General features: G+C 41.1%; 1 protein-coding gene across 5 annotated transcripts in view; it reads right to left on the minus strand.

Annotated features, from left to right (window-relative positions):
- The window catches only part of LOC126857117 (chromodomain-helicase-DNA-binding protein 7), a 24823-nt gene extending 5011 nt beyond the window's left edge, over positions 1 to 19812 (minus strand). The window contains exons 1-15 of one of the 5 annotated variants that reach the window (XM_050606253.1): positions 18890 to 19812; positions 9959 to 13087; positions 9412 to 9741; positions 8638 to 9041; positions 8203 to 8553; positions 7814 to 8108; positions 7225 to 7728; positions 6863 to 7087; positions 6440 to 6756; positions 4203 to 6359; positions 3886 to 3975; positions 2975 to 3172; positions 1784 to 2204; positions 1257 to 1542; positions 1 to 1141 (exon numbers count right to left, since the gene is read on the minus strand). The exon at positions 1 to 1141 is cut by the window's left edge and continues 115 nt beyond it. In XM_050606253.1, the coding sequence (XP_050462210.1) occupies positions 1 to 1141; positions 1257 to 1542; positions 1784 to 2204; positions 2975 to 3172; positions 3886 to 3975; positions 4203 to 6359; positions 6440 to 6756; positions 6863 to 7087; positions 7225 to 7728; positions 7814 to 8108; positions 8203 to 8553; positions 8638 to 9041; positions 9412 to 9741; positions 9959 to 12982 (9743 nt within the window). In that variant the 5' untranslated portion in view covers positions 12983 to 13087; positions 18890 to 19812. Of the gene's footprint in view, positions 1142 to 1256; positions 1543 to 1783; positions 2208 to 2974; positions 3173 to 3885; positions 3976 to 4202; positions 6360 to 6439; positions 6757 to 6862; positions 7088 to 7224; positions 7729 to 7813; positions 8109 to 8202; positions 8554 to 8637; positions 9042 to 9411; positions 9742 to 9958; positions 13088 to 18889 lie in introns of all 5 variants that reach the window. The other 4 variants (XM_050606254.1, XM_050606252.1, XM_050606256.1 and 1 more) reach the window with 4 other exon arrangements.
- Positions 19813 to 20758: the final 946 nt, after the last annotated feature.

Below are 20758 nucleotides of genomic sequence, written 5' to 3' on the forward strand. Positions count from 1 at the left end.
AATCGTGACAACGGTTGTATTACTTCCAGATCCGGGAACATCGCTTTCAATTCCGCAGCTTGGACGCTACACTTATCTTCAATCTGTGAAATCTTCGTCTTTTCTTTGGCAATGTCGGAACTCTTCGCTTCTTGCGTTTCTAATTCTTCTTTAATTGGCGTGTTATCTGACTTTGCACCGGCTTTGTTATCGTCCTCGATAGCGGGCTCGATATTCTCAGCAACCTTGTCGATATTTTCCAAGTTTTCTTTAATTTCTATATTTCCCTCGGCTGTTTCCGTTTTCTCGATATCTTGCACTTGCAATTCGTTCGATTTCTCGGCGGATTCGGCTTCTTGTTTAACATCTTTTTCTTGAGTCTTATCCTCTTTTTCCTTTTCCATGACAGTAGAACTCTCGGCATTCTCTGAATTAGCTTCCTTCGCTAATTTCTCATCAGTCTCTTTGGCAACGCCAGTCTGATTGACTTTGATATTATCGCATTTGACTGGTTCTACTGCTAGTTCACTTTTGTCTTCGCTTTTTACAGTAACATTCTCCACATCCGATGTTCTTGCGACGGTAGTGATCATCAACGAGTTACTAACTGATTTTTCCTCCGATTTAGTCTCTGCTTTGACGATGGTCAATTCCACCTGACTCTTTTCGGAGTCCGCGTTCTCGGACTTCTTATCGGTAATACTTTGATCTTTGTCTTTCTTTGCTCCAACTTTTTCAATCTTTAGAGTTCCTTCGCCCTTTTCCAGCTTCACGAGTATCTCATCCTTGTCAAATTTCAAGATATCTTCTCTATTCTCGATCTTTATCGCTTTTTCGGACTTGTCCATTATTTTAGGTGTTTGCGTGCCCGCATACATCCCTCTCGTGAGAAGTTTGTGAAAGGAAAAGTCTGGATCGTTTAGTATAGTGATATCGGTACGTCCGAGACCGTGCTTTGCAGCTCCGAGTAACAATTCCTTGTCGTGTTTTCCAGGTTGCCACCAATCCGGTGTGTCTCCTGATGGCTGGCATAACGACAATCGTTCCTCGAGATGCGGATGCGACAGAATTTCCTCGCGAATCTTACTCAGGAGATCGACGCGATCAAGTATCTGTCTCGCTTTGGCAGGACTCAACTGATCCACCGGAACATCTGTAAAATCTGCAACGTCAACAATGTAAAATACTTCTCGATAAGATGAAATCTCTATTATATATACAATTATACGTAATTGAATATATACTTAAAAATTTAATTATAGTAAAAAGATACGCACCTTCTTCTTCGTTTAATTTCGCGTTGCAGACTTTCTTGCACATTGCTCTAAACGACATGTAATAATCCGTGAGGTCATTGTCCGTCTTCTTGTCAAATCTGGCGATACTTTTGAATTTAGTCCAATCATATTGAGCTTTCTTTCTATCATAATTAACGCCATATGTAGACACCACTCGCAGAAACTCGCTTTCTTCGCGGCGAGTCCACTTGGCCTTTTGCTCCTCGATACGAGTTCGTTCTCGTTCCTTTACTATAGCCTCCATTTTCTCCCTTTTTTCCATTTTCTGTAAATGATATTAATGCCAATAAGGAATTTTTTAAATAAAATTTAACATATTATTTAATATATATATATATAAACAATAAATAATAAAGGGCCAAAAAGAGCCTAAATTGGCCCTTTATTGCCCATTAAATCTTTTCGTATAATTTATTCAGACGAATTTTCACATAAATTTTTAATATATACACACACACACATATATATATATATATATAATAACGCAATAATTATTATATACTAACCAAAAGATACATCGCTAATTGTTGCAAATCCCATCCTTGCATATTCAAGGGCGGTTCGTGCATCATTCCGGTATGATTTATAGTAGGAGTCTCACTTTCCATTCCTATTTTGCCACTTTTTGGAATAATTTTAACATCCTCCTTCTTATTAACGGTCCGTTGATAAGAAGATATAACGCGACGTAATCGTGTATTAAGATCTACTACGGATGGCCAAGTCTTTTCGTCGTCCGGAAGAAGACTATCGTTTCCGTCATGACTGCCGCTAGCTTCCGGTATCGGGGTATCCGCTTTACTCGAAATAGCGGGAGAATCCGCTGGTGTTTCTCTAAATTTGTCGGAATCTTTCGAGTCCTTTGTCATTCCGGGAGATTCGCTATCGTCCACGTCGTTCTCCAAACTATTATCGTCTCTGCTGCTGCTGCTAAAATTTCAGAATAAATCCAAGATAGTATTTATATAACAAGGATATGCATGAAATAATATCAAGTAAATCTTTTTTCCCCAATAAGACAGATATGCTCTTTTATCATGTACAAGAAACTTTGAAATTATTTAACATTCCGTTAAAATTTCATTCTGTAATACAAAGGGAATCAGAAAAAAATGAGAAAAATATTATTTATTTATTTATTGGACTTATCGTTTCCTTTTTCGTTCCGTAACATTGATTTATAAATAGAAAGATTACAGCAAAATTAGACGATCTATTTTAATATATCTAGTTTTTCTTTTTTTTCACATACGAAGAAATCCAACAGAAAAGTTTCAAAATATAAAAGGATGACAGTGCGTTCTCTGTATCGTCTTAAAATTTTTGATTGAAAATTCTTTACGCTTGATTTTTTGCTGCAAGTGCACAGCATTCTGCATTAATAATATCTTGCGAGAAGATATCGAAAGACGTTAGAGAGAGAGCGAGGTTGAGTGAACATTATATACGCCACTTTATTGCTGAAAATAAAAGCTATGACCGTCTAAGAGAGCGTATAGGTATGTATATATGTATATTATATATATATATATATATATATATATATATATATATATATATACACACATACATATGTAGAAAGCGGTGCAAGCGGCTTATGTGTTAGGATAGTTAGGCAGCGCATAAGACAAAAAGAGAATGAGAGAATGAGAGAAACAAATAACAAATATAAAGAAAAAAAATACTAAGGTACTCACTCGGCGGTACTCTTGTTCTGAGAGTTCTGGAAAGGGGGAGGACAGCTTGTAATGAAAGAAAGCGCGGGATCAGTCCTCATCTGGTCGTAATTCTCATAGCCGTGTTTGTAGCAGCCAACTATTAAGGATTTATCTGCTGTCGTGTCCCACCATTTCGCCGGTCGTTCCGTCAACTGTGGAGGGTCTATCGGCAACGCACTGTAGGGGCGGTTTCGATTTACAAGATTTGCCAATTTATTCTGCGTGCCGATACATCAGTGTGTGTATTCATTAATTTATAAAGGAGAAATTTTTCACTATTAATAGAAATTAATATAAACAGACATTTCTAAAAAGAGATATCTATCCTCGCAGCGAATACGATGCAATTTCGTAAAAAGAAAAATTTCAACAAAAGATTTTATGCCACACAAACATCCGAATTCTTGACTAAGGATTTAAAAAAAAAAAAAATCACACGTTTCGAACATTGCCTGTCCCTTCGATTACAGTGCACTGCTTAGCGACAAGTCCTACGCTCCTTACCACTATTTTGCAGATTCGATCATCCTCGCGACCGTTTTACCAAGAAGTGTGCGAGATTGTATCTCTTGTAGCGACCCGCGAGCGCGCGTGTTACGTGCATATATAGGATGGGGGAAAAAATGATTTTTGTATTAGTAGCATAGGGGAGGGAGGGGGGTAAAAAAACAAAATTGGTAGTCGCTTCTGCTGAGCTACATGGGTCAACGGTGATCCTGCTCTATGAGCATTCCTTGTACAGATCCCAGGATATCAACAAATACATCGCACATGCAACTATATAAGCTCCGTGGTAAGCACATATGTGAGTATACACGAATCTGTGATAGATGGTAGTAGTTTATGATACGAAAAAGCGTCATGAGAAGAAAAAAACGATGCCAACTCACCTGACGTGAACGCCGTCAGAGATGTGTTGAACTAAATCGCCAATAATCTCGTGTTTGATGTAATACAGCATTCGCACGCGTAATAATACTCTGTAAAGAAAAATAACAATCAAATTCTCTGAATAAGAATTAATGCAGAAATTTGATCTATAATAAAATAATAATTCAAGTAGCTTTATATAATTTTAAGAAAAATAAGAGTTTAAAATTTAAAATAATTAATTAAAAAAAAAGAGCAAAAAGAAAAGGGAGATGAATTTGATTATTGCTTATCAATTTTTCATAACTAATATAAAGTTATCTATATGTATATGTACTTGTTAGCATGTCGACTGAGATGCTTCCTATAATTGCTCTCCAGAAAGATATCCCCATCGAACTTCTCTGCGTTGCTCCAATGATTAGGATCACTCGGTCCACCATTGATGATTGAGCCTCTGGTCTCCCTCCCTTCTCGGACGCGGCCTTTCTTTTTCTGGCGACTGTTCCTGCTGCTGGTGTTCACCGATACGTTCTTCACCTTCTCTCCGTTCTCTACTGGAGTAATGAGGTCCCAGATAAAGCTACGAATCTTCTCATCGCCACGATAGTAGCGTAGACAATAAAGCAGAATGACACGCGCGCAGTCTTCAACGTCAATCTCGCGCCAACCGCGTCGAAACTGGCTGTGTTGCAGGATCTCCTCCCAGCGACCCCAGCCGAATGTCAATAGACCGCGCTCGACCTTGAAGCACTCGCTACGCGCCCAACTACCATACACCACCTCTCCTTCACGTGGCACGTACTCGTCGTAGAATTTACGTGTCTTCTTGCCGAACTTGTCGCGCCGTTTCTTGCTTCTGCCGGACAAGCCGATACTCGTGTCATCGTCACTGTTCTCGTCTGAACTGTCCAACTCAGACATATCGACTACCGACTCATCGTGACCGTAACGCTTGATTTGTGTTCTTCGCCGAGGCTCGGATATCACCAACTCGTCCTCCTCCTTCTTTTCTGTTGTATCGATCTCTGCTTTCTTCGCCCATTTTTTCCAAAAATCAGGATCATCTATATTAATATCCGATCGATTCGAAGAACACGCGAAACTCGCTTTTGAGAATGTTGAGCCTTTCTCAGCTTCTATTGTGATAACCTGAGTTCTCCGTTCGAGAATCTGTTCAATGTCCTCTTCGCAAAATTTATCGCCGGCGTTATCATCATCCATGATAGCGCCATAAGCGCCCTTCTTCAATAGATCCTCTATTTCTTTCTTCGTTAGCTGTTTGTTGCTGGGATCTTTGCCGCCTTGGCTGGTATTCATAGATTGCAAGATTGCTTTGTCGAGACCCAATTTTAAAGAGGCCTTGTCGAACATCTCCCGCTCGTATGTATTACGGCAAAGCAGACGATATACCTTGACCATTTTTTGCTGCCCGATGCGATGGCAACGTGCCTGCGCTTGCAAATCGTTCTGCGGATTCCAATCACTATCATAAATAATGACAGTATCAGCCGCAGTTAAGTTAATACCGAGTCCACCAGCTTTTGTGCAAAGCAAGAAGACGAATCTATCTGAATCGGGTTTACTATAACGATCGATTGCAGCCTGACGTAAATTTCCGCGAATCCGGCCGTCGATTCTTTCATAAGGATACTTCTTATATAGCAGATAATCCTCGAGTAAATCTAGACACTTTACCATCTGACTGAATATCAAGACTCGATGACCACTAGCTTTCAGTTTAGGTAACAATTTATCGATCAATACCATCTTTCCGGAGCTATTTACTAGCGCGTGATAGTACGCTTCGGAATCCTCCTTTTCGCCGGTCTTATAATCCAATTGTATCTGATCTTCGGCACCATTCAGCAGAAACGGATGGATGCAACACTTTCTCAACTCCATCATAGTGTTCATGAGATTCGGAATATTTGCCGACGTGGTGCCCTTCGCAAGAAACGAGAAGTTTCTCTCGAGTATACCGCGATAATATTTCTTTTGAATATTCGTAAGTTCCACCTCGACGACGGTCTCTTCTTTCGGTGCTAATGATTTCTCAACATCCTCCTTTAGACGACGTAGCATCATTGGTTTCAAGAGAAGTTGCAGCTTGTTTACTTCACCCTCGCTGCTTAGATTGCCAAATTCTTTCAGAAATGCCTCATTGCTCGAAAACTGTTGCGGCTCCAAAAAGTTCAACAAGGAGAATAACTCATTGACGTTATTTTGCAGCGGCGTGCCCGACAGAAGTACCCTATGCTCTAAATTTAATTGTCTCAGTCCTTCAAGAAGTTTGCAATTCCGATTTTTTAATCGATGAGCTTCATCTATGACGCAGAGTCGCCAATTGTATCCACGTAGTTCGTTAAAATCGGTTATAATGATTTCAAATGTCGTAATCAAAACGTTAAATTTGACCAAATCTTTGATTTGCTGTCCCTTTTCATTCTTGTAATAGACTTCATATTCTTGAAGCATAGTACGACTCGCTGCACTGTAATTTAAATATATCAATAATTTATTCCACTTTTTTATGCATACAGATGCATGTAAAAACACTTTCAATATACTTACGATCCGTGATATACTACGACATTCATATCAGTCCAGCTTTCGAATTCTCGCTGCCAATTTGGAATGGTCGACAACGGAGCTATGATTAAAAAAGGTCCGCGAATTCCGTATTTGTAAACTGCATCCACGAATGTTAGAGACTGAATTGTCTTTCCCAATCCCATCTCATCGGCTAGAATGCAGTTGTGTCCATTGTACCACGAAAATAGCAGCCAATTTAATCCTTCCAATTGATACGGTCTTAAACTGTTATTATTTTTGTAAATCGGCGATTCCTCCAGTTTTACCCAAGCTGCAGCGTTGGGTTTTTTCTTTGGCTAAAAGATAGAAAATATGTATGTTATTTTATAGATCAAAACAGTAAATTATTATATATAATTTTAATTTCCAATAAAATGTACATATAAATTAATAAAAAAATACCTTCCACTGCTCCTTAGGTGGCACTTTATTAAATTTCACAAACTGTGCTATTTTTTCAGGATCAACATCTTCTTCCAATTCCCAAGTAGAGTCTTCGTATTGCAAGGATCGCCATTTCACCAAATAGTGTCGGACTGTGTCTCCAGTATGTGGATCTGTGTGAGTTGCTTCATCTAAGACTCGATCAACTTCTACAAAGTCTGGATTAAAGGGATCATCCTCGGTCTAAAAGAAAAAAAAATTCATAGAATAAAGGCATAATTTAAATTTGTACCGGTGCTAATTTTTTAATGGCAGGAAATGTAATGTAAAATTATTTCAATATATTTTATTCGTAAGTTGAAATAAAAAATATTAAGTACATTTTCGAAAATATTGGTGTTTTGTTGTTGCTTCTGCTTAAATCTTTTTAGTTTAGCTTGAATACGTTTGTCTCCCTTATACATTTCCTCTTCTGTTCTCCATTCGCAATGCAAATAAGAAAAATTTCGATATTTCACAAAATATTCTTCTACTTCGATAAGCTGTGGCTTTGCCTCAATTACGGCGGTATCGGTTGATTTAGAATCTCCAGGCAATTCCTCCTGTTTTTTTGCATCTTCCTTCTTCGCGTTATCGGTTTCACTCTTTTCCTTATCCTCGGTCGTATCCTCAGTCTTCGTTTCTTTCTCGGTATCTTCTACATCTTCCTCTTTCACGGGATTGTCGGACGTCTTATCTTTATTATCAGCAGATTCTTCCTTATCCGCATTTCCATTCTTTTCCGGAGACGCTTCTATCTTCGGTATCACGGGCTTAACCTCTCTCTTTCCCATTCGAGAGCATAAAATATGTTGCACAACCATAGAATCCTCATCAGTAGTGTTCTACGAAAAAAATATGCAAAAAATCAACTAAAGAAATTAGAACAATCTTTATATATAAAATGTAAGCAAATCAAACGATATGTACAATGTATACAAAATTAGGTTTGTTAGGTCCGACTTCGCCACCCTCAGCACCCTCCTTCTTAGCGGCAGCAGGTTTTGAAGCGTTCGCCCCTTCCACCTTTTTCGATAATTGAGAGTCTTGCAGAGGAACATCGTCATCGGAGAAACGTAACATCACGTCATCCACATATTTCTTACGATGAGTATTTCTCGCAGAACGTCGCTTATTCACATCGTCGCCTGCTTCTGGTGATGGCGGAGGTGTCGCTGCTAATTCCTCACCGTCAGAATCGGGCGCAATGCGACTCTTACGTTTTCTGTGAAAAGTGACAATAGAGAGTTACAATTTAAATTTCTTATAGAAGATTATGCGTTTAACTGGATATATGAATAAAGAGTATTATCATTTACTTGGAACTTCTAGAAGATTTTCCTCCAGAGGCCTTACTGGTACTCGATCGTTTTCTAGCCGCGGGTTTCTTCTTATTGCCAGTAGCATTCTCAGTAGTCGCAGTAGTCGCTTCCGTATTTTCCTCTTTCTTTTCTTCCTCCCGAGCATCGTCCGTTGTCTTATCTTTACCCTCTTCCTTTACATCGGTTAGAGGCTCATTGGTGGAAGAATCTACCTGTTCTTGATCACCCTGTATGGACGATTCACAAACCTTCGTCTCAGCATCTTTAACAGCACTGGAATCCGAAACAGCACTTTCTTCGTTTTCGCGTGTAGCATCATCGTCGGCAGATTCAGATTGTATAACTTTTCTGTAAAAAAAAATAGTAATATTAAATATAATGTTATTTTATAATATGCAAATGTAATATATGTTTTTCATAGATGATACTTACTTCCTATTACGTTTTGTAGAATCTTTGTCTTTATCCTTATTCCTTTTCCTTGCCACTTTCGGGGATTTCGGTTCCTTTGGGGGTTTCGGCTCCTTTTTAGGCTTTGGTTCTTTGGGCTCTTTAGGTTCTTTCGGCTTGCGCGGTTTCCGCGGCGAGCGTGACTTTCTGCCTTTATTCCATTCCTCCTCCATATCTCCAGAAGACGGCTTTATGTCTTCCGAGTCTGCAACACTGTCTATGATATTGCTACTATCGCCTGGCGTGACTTTATTGTCCGATAAGGGTTGTTCGGGTTGTTGCTGAATGGCAGTAGTAGGCGCGGACGCCTCTTTGTCAGCTTTTTTCCTATTTTTCTTCGCTCGCTGTGTACCTTTGCTACGACCACGTCCAGTAGTACTGGAGACCTGTTTTGAGTAACGCAATATTTAATAGATGTAACAGAAAATATACATATACAAGAAATAGTACATGCAATTTTTTTTATCAAGTATTGTGAAAATAATAAGACATTACAAATACATTAATGTGTTACTTTTAAATATAAAATTGAAACATTTATTTTACAGATTGTACATTTTATTATTTCTTTAAAAAATGCACTATTATATTATGTGTATTTTCACGAAATATATAAACTACAAAAATTTGTTTCTTGCAAAAGCTCATCCTGCTCATATATTTTTAACACTTTAAAAACTGTGAAACTTAAAAAATTATTTAATCAAGTTTCTTCTAGGGAACTAGTAATTAATCCATCAATTTCGCGTCACCTACCTGCGGACTATCGACTACAGCAGCTGTAAACATCGGCGTCTGTAGGATACATTGGGGACCACCATTACACTGGTCATTAGTCTCGTGTTGCTGCAACGCCTGTAACTTCTCTTGCAGGGCAACAATCTTTTCCTGATTTTCTGAAGCCGGAGGCATGCAGTACAGTTCTTGCAACTGTTGTTGCAGAGCAGCTCGTTCTTGATGATGCGTGAGAGGAGCGCAGGCCGCGCCGAAGCCACCCGTCGTGACTGGGGTTTGTGTAGGATTAGACGGCATGCTATACATGTTCGGTATCGTGCTGCCGGTGATCATGTCACCTCCAGGATGATACTATCATTCGAAAACATTCATGATATTAATATTCATCATGTTGTAATTGATTATGTATAGAATATTATATCACATCATATCATAATTATTATATTACAGATCATTATATAATATTTATATATAATATAATATTGATGATTGATATATTACTCTAAATTATATATTAGAATATTTGAACACACCGCGAGATGAACACTTTAAATATATATAATAATACCTGATGTGGTGTTTGCGAATTTGGCACGGGAACCGCGGCTTGATGCGGCGGCAAAACCATACCAGCGGTTTGACTAACCGCGGGTATCTGCTGTGCGTTCAAATGCGCGGCGGGCACTTGCTGAGCGTTTTGATTTTGCATCTGGGATGCCTGATTCTGCATCGGTGATGGTTGCAGCTGAGACGGTATGAGTGGTGCGCTCTGTGGCATCTGCATACCAACCTGCTGAGGTTGCATATGAGATGCCTGCGCCTGCGGAGGTGTCGTCGTCGTCGATTGAGCCTGTTGCGTAATGCATGTCGGACCTTGTTGAGCCGCCGATTGTGTCAACTGCGGTGGCTGCGTCTGTGCCAGTGATTGAGCTTGCGGTTGTCCCAATTGGGCTTGCGATTGTCCTCCCAATTGAGGCTGTGCTTGTCCCAATTGTGGTTGCGGTTGTCCCAATTGAGGTTGAGGCGCCGAGATTTGCGGCTGTGTCTGATTCAATACAGGTTGTTGAGGTTGAGGAATCTGCGATTGTTGAGCAGGTGCAATCTGTTGCAGTTGTTGCTGCGATTGAGACTGAGATATTTGCTGCTGTGGCTGTTGCAGCTGCTGGTTCATCTGAGCAGGTTGCGGCTGAATCATTTGTGATTGTTGCGGCGATTGTAGCTGTGGCTGAGAAGGGGGTATCGTTGCCTGAGATGAAACTATTTGTGACTGAGCCAAATGAAGCTGCTGTACCCCCGGCTGTTGCACTGATTGTTGTTGTTGAATCGGCTGTTGCGGAGGACAATTAATAGGTTGCTGCTGTCCTATAACTTGTTGCGGATGTGTCGTACTACTCAAAGGAGATTGATGTACTTCTACACCTTGTTCTTGAGGTTTTGTTTCGCATGCACCCTGATTATCGATACTAGAAACAGGATTTTGAATTGGCGCAACTGTTTGTTGTTGCTGTTGTTGTAACGATGTAGTCACATTTGTGCATTCCATATTTCCGCTTGTACTGGATACTGGAAGAGACTGCACCGTTTCAATCGAAGGTATACTCGACGACGTAGGTATATTCCCTGCTGTAGATGTATGATCTAAAGTTAATTGGCTCTGCGAGTTATTTTGTGAGGTATCTACTTGTGGTGGACCAAGTTGTGCAGCTGCATCTATTTGTTGACCTTGTTGAATGCTCTGATGCAAAGAGGACTCAGGTTCCGGTTGCTTCGGGGTTTCGATCGGATTTTGCACGATGTTCTCCGTTGTCGTCGCCGGTTCTCTCGTTGTCGTTGTACTCGTCGTTGTCGCCGTTTCCGCAGCATTATGTACAGCTGCCTCCGGTCCACTAACGGGAAACATCGACGCGCTCTGCTCGGATACTATCGGCATCTGTTGAGGCTCGACCACGCCGCTTCTATCCTCACTTACGCCGATATTCGGCCTGATTTGTGTCTGCTGCTGTTGTTGCTGCTGCGGATGCGATTGCCATTGAGTGGGCATCGGCATTCTAGGCCCCGCGACTTGAGCCGGCATCGGACTCTGCGCCGTCGATTGTTGCGGCAAAACACTTGGTGTCTGCGACATCGGCGGACGCGTTTGGAATTGATTGTACTGATCCGAAGCAGGAACGTTAGAATTTGAAACAGCGACTCCCGGCATAACCATCTGTTCAAGAGCCTGTAAAGTAGTCTGTTGCTGCTGCGACGATGGATTCATTTGCATAGACGTGGGTGGACACGGAGACACCGATATCGCGTTAGATTGATTGCCCTGCTGATGAGGAAGCTGAACATGAGGATGTGGCGACAGTGTAGGTTTGGCAGGCGACATGATGGGTCGAGGAGACATCTGCTGCTGCACCGCGGGCGGACGCGGGGACATTTGCGGCCGTGGCGACATCTGTGGCGACAATTGCGGGAAGGCGGCACGATACTGAGGACTCGTCGAGTGCTTAGCTGTTGCTGTCGTGCCGAATTGTTGTGGAGGCGGCGCCGAGTGCTGCGGTTGATTAAACATCGAAGCAGCATGATGAGGATATTGAGGATCCATTGTCGGTTGTTGTTGCGCGTTCGGATGCTGAGGGGGATGCTGAGGATACTGTTGAGGATGGGACGGATGCGGTTGATGTGTCGGATGCGTTGGATGATGATGCGGCATTCTCGCTTGAGGTGCTTGCTGAGCCTGTTGTTGCTGATGAATGGCCGAGGCAAAACCAGGATAGCCGGGAGACGTCTGATACATTGCTGCTACCGAATTACTTTGTTGATAATGTTGCCCGACTATGTGCTGGTAGACACCACTAGTCGTGCCGGCTTGCATCGATTGGTGCAAAACTCCCATGTTACCTATCATTCCTTGTTGAGCACTGAAATGCTGCTGCTGTTGCTGCTGCTGTTGTTGTTGTTGTTGTTGCTGCATCTTTTGATTCATAACGCCAGCTTGATCTTGCTGATGAGAATACTGTGGTGGCATATGTTGCCTGTACGTGCTAGGTTGCGGAGCCATTTGATTGTAATGCCTCTGCATTTGCGGGTATCCGCTTCCGTTACCCGGCCAACCTTGCTGGCTGGGGTCAATACTCATGTTAGCTCTAGCCATCGAGTGTTGCTCCATAGAGTACATATTGTCATTGTAGCTAGGATACTGAGCGCCGCTACCTGGATGAGGCCCCCTGTGCTGTTGCGGTGCAATGTTGCGGGTCTGATTTTGAAAGGCGCCTGGCACCATAGCACGCTGAGGCGTGTTGCTACTATCGAACGTACCGAGATTTTGGTTAAACATACTGCGCTGCGACGGATTTTGCAATTGATTCGAGCTACCAAATTCAGATCCGCCGAATGAGGTTAATTTCTGTATCGGAGATTCTTGAGAAATGTTATAAGATTGATTAATGTAACTCCCTCCTCCATTAGGGCCAGAATTCATACCGTCCCTGGACACCGCTACGGGATTATTCGCAGGCGCAGGATCGAAATGATCGTTCCCTCCGAGATCAGGAAGAGCCTCGAGCATCGAGCCACTGACATCTTCACCAAACAGATCGTAGTCCATGTCTACGCTGAAGGACTCTTCGTCCCCATTTCAGGTTTATGAGAATATTGTACGATCTCTTCTATAGCCAATAACGTGCCCATGGTAAATACAAACTCTTGTTGCCTGAAATAATCAGAATTTTATATTTCACTTTACTTTTCCAGATAAGTTTTCGCGGTAATACTTTAAAAATTCTTACTGATTCCCTTTTGTTAAAGTGACATACGCCGAAGGGGAAAAGCTATACGCTTATGGTTAAATTTCTCATAATCGCCATAACTTTTCCCCCTCGGAATACATCTCAGCTTGCAACAATCCATTGTATATTTATATATTATTATTATTATTCCATGCATTAAAAACACGTGGTACTACTAAAAAGTTTTTTAAAAAATTTTAGAAAAAGATATTAATCAAAAAAATGATATGCAAATGTGTAAAAGCATACAATTAAAAGTAATCATAATATATTACATAATAATTGAGTATATATCATCTTTTATGAGATATTTTTGTAACGTCATTAGATTCTGATAAACGCAAATTTAATTTCGAAGATCATGAATGAAATGTTGAAATTTCTCAGAAAAGAAAAGGGCTGCAGTTTCTATCGGTTATAAGATTGCGATTTATCTTGCTGTTTCTCGAAGCCTTATCCGATCCCGAGATCCAAAACAGCCGACTTTGTAAAATGTCGTTCTACTTCTTTCATTCTTCTTTCACTCTCATTCTCTACCCGAACGATTTTCTGGAAGGTAAACAGGTCGGCGTCCCGATTATAAGATCGCAGCCAAATCCTGAGGAATAATCAAATCTGGAAAACATCGCATTAATCTTTCCGCGGGGGCAAATGAAGGGAGAAAAAAAATTACAAGAAAACGCACACAACGAGAGATGCTACTTTATATTAATAATTGCGCATTCTTTTTCACAGTGTAAAGTTCAATGAACGATGCGTATTATCGCATCGCACGGTTAATATATATTCGCACAAAAATTATCGGACGAACTGAAGTCTGTTTCATGTATGACTCAATGATGATAATTAATGTCTCTCAAACGTCACGCGGAAATTTCTGACAAGTCCTTATATGTTGGCTAGTTTCTATGAAGAAAAGATTAAGATCAAAACGTAACACCCAGAGAAATATATCACGTTGATGACGAACTGTTACCGAAACAATACTAATGTACACACACACACTTACATGCGCGCGCGCACACGCACGTACGCACGCACGCACGCAGAGCATTATTACGAACGCTATCGTGACTTTCTCGCGTACAACAATATGGCATTGCTCCGTTTCATAAATAAACGTTCCGTGGGAACATGACACTGACGAAAATCGGCGCGCGATATCGCCGATTCATATATACAACGTCGAGGAAGCGAATGCTGAAAAAGGGAGAGAAAGAGAAAGAGATAGGTATAAGAGGTGAGACAAAAAATTGGAGCATCGAACCAGATACACACTGACAAATACAGAGCATCGCACGATAGAGAAAGAGAGAGAGAGAGGAGAGAGAGAGGAAAAAGAGGAGAATGTTCTCGTGTCTCGGCGGAAAACGAACAAAAATACACTCACTTCGTGTATATATGCGTGCGAGAGCGAGACAGACGGGAAGCGAACAGTCGAAACTGCACCGAACGAACGACGGTGAAGGAAAAAAAAAAATAAAAAATAAAAAACAAAAAAAAAAGAAGAAAAAGGAGACTGTGCTTTCTCTCTCTCTCTTTCTCCCTCACCGCGGCGATTCACGCTCGATTGTATTTCATCGTCGCGTCTTTGGAGCCGTAAAAGTGAGAAGCGGCTCGATCGTAGGGTTATGGCATACGCTAAAATCGGCGTTGCCTGACGGTAAGTTTCTCACAGAAGACGAGCGTCCCCGGATCATTCGCGCCGTCCACGATAACGATGACGACCGACGCTGACGATCACGATGAGAAAGAGAGGAAGGAAGAGAGAGCCAGCGAAGGAGAAAAAAAAACGACGAACCCGACGACTACGGAAAGTACGCCATTATTGCGGGAAAGAGAGAAAGAGAGAGAGAGAGAGAGAGAGAGAGAGAGAAAGGAAGAGAGGTAGAGCGCGACGCGGAGAGAGAGAGAGAGAGAGAGAGAAAGAGAGAGATTTCCGTTCCGGGGCCACCGCGAGAGAGAATTCGTCGTTATCGCGCGGCCACCGCGACGCTCGATATTCCGACATCGGGCGGCAGCGCGTCACTCCGCGTCGCACTGTCTCTGTCCGCACGGAGCACTGTTTCCAACAGTGGCCAGCCAGCCAGCCAGCCAGTCAGCCAAGCAGGCAGTGAGTGAGTGAGTGAGTGAGAAAGAGAGAGAGAGAGAGAGAGAGAGAAAGATAGTGCACTGCCGCTTCGCTCCCGTCTATGTCGTCTCGCGACGTATCTCGCAGCTAAGGAACGACGCTCCCGCTCAGGGTCTCGTACGAAAAACCACCCTCGTACACATCACACGATATTCACTAACGGCGGCTGCGAGCGTGTGTCCGCGTAGGCTCGAAATCATTCCACATATCTATATCCATACATACATATATATATATATATATATATATATATATATATATATATATGTATATATATATATATATTCATCTCTTTCTCTTTTTTGCTCGCTCATTAAGTCTCACACAAATGATTCGCTCGCTTCGTCTCCCTCCCCACCACTCGCGGAGGTCTGTCTTCGCTTACCCTGTCCTGTTCCGTTCCAATACGGAGGAGGAGGCCAGAGCACCACCACTATTTTTTATTTATATATATATATATATATATATATATATATATATGTGTGTGTATATGTATATATCACTCTACTCTTCGCGCACGTAAATGTACTCGTTTCCCGGAGTGTTACGGCCGAGAGAGCGAGCACCTCTATCCTATCGCATAGGCAGGCACACGCGCGGCAGCGGCAGCAGGAGCACACCGCTCTCGCTCGACGCACCACCTGGCGGCGGGCGCATCTCCCGGCCTCCCCTCCCCTCGGCCCCTCTCCAACGCGCGCGCGCGCGCGCGCGGGCGCGTTCCCGCTCCGATCCGCTGTGTCAGATGTACGTTGCGGGCCGGCTTGTGGCCCATGCGCACGTGTATGCGTGTATTGTGTACGTATACGCGCGCGCGCGCGCGGGCGCTTTCGGAAGGTGCACGACGGCAGCCCGAGGAGCGTAACTCGTCGCTCGTAAATTGTTAGGTCTATCCGTTTTACCTGTATTTTCTCGCACTCAAAACGAGATGAATATATCCGGGCTCCTCCCCTCCTTCCTCTCGTCGAGAGAGAGAGGAAGTGTAAGAAGCGTAGGTAGATAAAACGAATGGATGTAACAGGCCCGTTACAGATCCGCTCCGTCTTTACCTGCTTCTTCCTTTGACACTTATTGCGGTGAATTTAACAATGAAGTGTTGTGTGTGTGTGTGTGTGTGTATACATATAGTTGGGATTTGGAAAGAATAAAAATTTCGAGGAAGAAAACGGAGCCAATTTTCCGTGCCTTTTTGTTTCTTTCCATTGTCAAATTTTCTCTCGAACATTTCCATCTTTTCTCTCGTCATCTTGTACACAAATACACACACACACATATATACGTGCATATATGGCGTGTCTGAGTATGTTTATTGCTTATGTTCGATTTTAAATACAAAGGGAAAGTGTAATAAAATAAGAATAGGCCTGCCGTGTCTCTTCCCTTTATCGCCGATCGCGTTTTCCGCAAACATGTTAATCGCCCACGAACACTGACAATATCTAGATGCACGCGGAGATGACGGAAAAGAAAGTCTGCCTTCACATGTATTCGAATTGTACTCTATCGAAGAGATCGCATATTGAAAATCATCCCCGTGCCCAATATGTACCTCGTCACTTGGAGCTAACTTCAATTACATAAATTTCCCTATAGCTATATCAATTGGAGTAAAAATCACAAACACAATCCCATTAAAAAAAAACCTCACAAAGATGAAAAAATACGCAAAGTACATAAAAAATATCCTAACTTGAGTGGAAGAAAAAGTTTAAAAAAAAATATTTATCTCTCAAAAATAGGTTATAAAAAAATTTGCTTCTAAATATACACAATGTCATATGATTAGTTGTCAAATAGGAAAATTTTCAAAATTATTCTTTATTCGATAACAAATTACGTGACATTGCGTCTACCTGTGTTTTGTTTTCTCTCTCTCTCTCTCTTTTTTTTTTTTTTTTTTTTTTTTTTTTATTGCTGGAAAGCTTCCATTACTGCCAAGGACCCAAACAAACACAGGAATGCTGTAGTTTTTACTCTAACGCGACTGAAACTTGAAGCAAAAATATGATAAATAAAATGAGACAATGATAAATAATAATGAGGCTTGTCATTATCGTTATATATCGATGAAAAATTCTAATTATAATACGTTGCTTAGCGGAAATGTGAATAAAAATAGAACGAGACTTGCAAACACTTGCGCGAACTCTCTTTATGACGGATAAATTTATGTGCATACCATGTATATGTATGTGTATGTGTGTGTACATATCAAGTAGTATGTATCTGGTGTACGAAGTCGTGCGAATTTAGTGAAAGGATAGTCAGTAACGGTGCGAGAAAGAGATAAAAAAGAAAGAGAGAGAGAGAGAGAGAAGATGAAGAAGAAAAAAAGAAAAAGACAGAGAAAGACGACGAGAAGAACGGACTGGCGAATCACACTGGCAACCCATCGAGTATTCAATATCGCGGTAAAGGCGCACCGCGCAATTGGTAGCGGCAAGACAGGAGTCGAAATTACGCGAGAAAGAGGACCAATCAGATTTTAGCTTACATAAAGTCCGGATAGCCGCGCGTAGGATATTCGATTAACCAATCGTATTCCGCAGGTATCGATTCGAATACATCTCTCGATGTGTGACGCTCAAATGGCAGCCGTATGTGACGGACGAATGCAAAGGGATCATACACACACACACACACACACACGCACATATATATATATATATATATATATATATAATATACACACATGCATATACGACGCGATTTCAAATCCCTCGTCTCATAACGGTCCCAAATTCGACAATTGCTTTCGTCCAACAACAGGAGCTCATATATCTCGAGGGTTAAGAGAGAAATCAGCGTCATTTTTCAGAGGAAAATTAAAAAAAAAATAAAAAAAATACTCTATCCTTCTCTGTGCAAAGAGATATATTACATATGTAAAAATTATTAAATATGTAAAATAAAAAAACACTCCATCTTTCTCTCTGCAAAGAGATATATTACATATGTAAAAAAAAAAACCTGTCCTCAAAAATCCACGAGGAATTGTCGCTTATAAACTGACTTGAAGAAGTCTTTTAAAGAGACATGCAATAAAAATTATATGGATTCATAAGGATGTTATAAATAGATATTAATATTAATTTTTTTTTGCATATTAACATTCATATTCTCACTCAAGATAATCGCATCGTTATTACAGCAAGATGAATCGCTCTTAAAAAAGCAAGAAATATCGCTTATTCGCACTGCAACGTGAAGAACTCTGTAATCTGTCAAATACGCGGGAAAATAAATTCTGCTCTAGCTAAAAGAAAAAAAATTAATACAATCCGACTATTGCAACACTAGAGATCACCCAAATGATGCAGAAGCGTCGAATGCAGGTGGATGACCTCTGTTAAACAAAATAAACAAATCGATGGCATGCCCGCCGATCGTCTGTCAAGGGGCAAGTCTCGAAAGGTCTGCTCTTCTTGGTGTTTGCAAGTCGTGTCAATTAATTCGTGAAATGAATGTATATGCATAAGGAATGAGATTACACGAAAAATGCTGACTCCAAAAGAGCAGACCTGATTCATCGGAGATGGATGAATCGCGCGACTAGATTGACGATTTATTCCCGATAATGATCGATAGGAGGACTCACAATTGTACGAACGGCGATCCCATGTCTCTTTTCCGAGGTCCATCTAAAGGAAACGAGAAGAAAAAAAAACAGGTAGATGCGAGGAAGGGGAGGTGGGGAGGAGGAGGAGAGTGACGGAGAGAACGAGAGGGAGGCTACTCTACACGAATGTTCGCTCAATCGTTATCTCGGTGTCCATTTTGTTTGGTTTAATTACTGAAGAGACGTCGGTGGTAGTGATGATGATGATGGTAGTGATGGTGATGGTGGTGGTAGTGGTGATGGTGCTGCTGCCGTGGGTTACGTTGACACAACACGACGACAGCCCTTCGATAGGTAGCTGCTGTTTTGCTTACTGCCTCCGTGCAGGATCGGGAGACATCGAGAAACTATTACACATGCACAGAAAGTCACATATACAAAGATGAAGGAGAGAGAGAGAGAGAGAGAGAGAGAGAGAGAGAAAGCACACACGAAAGAGAATCCGTTGACGCGATGAAAAAAAAAAAAAATGGGCGAATTAAATGAACGAACGACGTTGCCAGACACTTTCTTCGCGACAACACGCACTATTCCCCGTAAACATCCCGCGCTATCTCTCGTATCAATCAGTCCGATCTGACGGTAACCTAGTTCCTATATCGAGAGGCAGACAACGGATGGTATTCCGTACCTGTGCCACTACGATCTCGTTTTTTTTTTTTTCCCATTCACTCGATTTCGCGTGCATTCGTACGTAATGTATGTACAATACGTGTCGTGTTGGTCACCAGGAACTTTCGCGCACTCTTCACTCTTTGCTGCCACTTCCCGTACGTCCACCAGTTCGACGACACATACGCGCGATGATGATCACACCGTTGCGTCGTCGTCGTTCCACTCGTCCCGTGTCCCGTCGTCGTCGTCGTCGTCGGGCGACACCAGTGCCGCTGACTCTGTCGTGAAAAATGGCGTGAAAATAACGACCCCCCTCGCTGGATCTCTGGCGCGTCATTAATGGCCGCTCGCCGCTTGTCCATCTCTCTGATTGGTCTTTCCAATGAAAACGGATATCGTCGCGCGTTTTTCTAGAAAATTATAATTCTCATTTTAGAGCGAGCGACATTTTTTTATATATATGAGAGAGAAAAAGAGGATTCTTCAAGATTGATCAGAAATGGATTTTATGTTAAAAGAGAATATTTATTTTCTGTATATATAGGGTGGGCCCGAACGTTCCGGCCAGATTTTGAAATTTTATAGGAAATTTAATTCTGAACAAAAAGTTTTCCATGAACATGAATCGAAAAATGCTTTCTTAAAAAGTTGGCGCTTAAAAACTTTTGAAATCACGGTTACTTTATACTTTTATACATTTTTACAAATATCGAGGAAAATATGTTTTTTAACAAAAAGTTGTAGAGAATTAAATTAGCTTTCAAATGAAATCAAAATGATTGGAATACGTTTTACAGGTTTTGAAATAATCAGTTTTAAATGCACAAAAAAGTATTTTTTCAATTATCGACGAGAGTTTTTTAAAAATACTCTTTATTTTAAAAATATTCTACTAGTGTTATTTTAGTTTAAAAAGAAGAGTTATTTTATTTTTATAAAAGAAACATTTTTAGTTTTATTGATTTTTTCCAATAAATTTATTTATTAAGTTTCATTTTCTTTCACTTTATTTTCTTTTCATCTTCTGCTCTTCCTTTTATCCTCCTTTGATGATTGGTTTAAAATTTAAACAACACAAAAAAATAAAATTTTTTTAGTAGAATAATCAACAAGCAAGATAAACATTAAAAATTAGTTAAGACCATAACAGCATAAATGAATGTGATTTCAGAGATTTTCAAGCACCAACTTCTTTAAGTAAGCATTTTTCGACTCATGTTTATAGGAAATTTT

This window comes from Cataglyphis hispanica, chromosome 20 (assembly GCF_021464435.1).
Source record: "Cataglyphis hispanica isolate Lineage 1 chromosome 20, ULB_Chis1_1.0, whole genome shotgun sequence".
In the NCBI taxonomy this organism is placed as follows: domain Eukaryota; kingdom Metazoa; phylum Arthropoda; class Insecta; order Hymenoptera; family Formicidae; genus Cataglyphis; species Cataglyphis hispanica.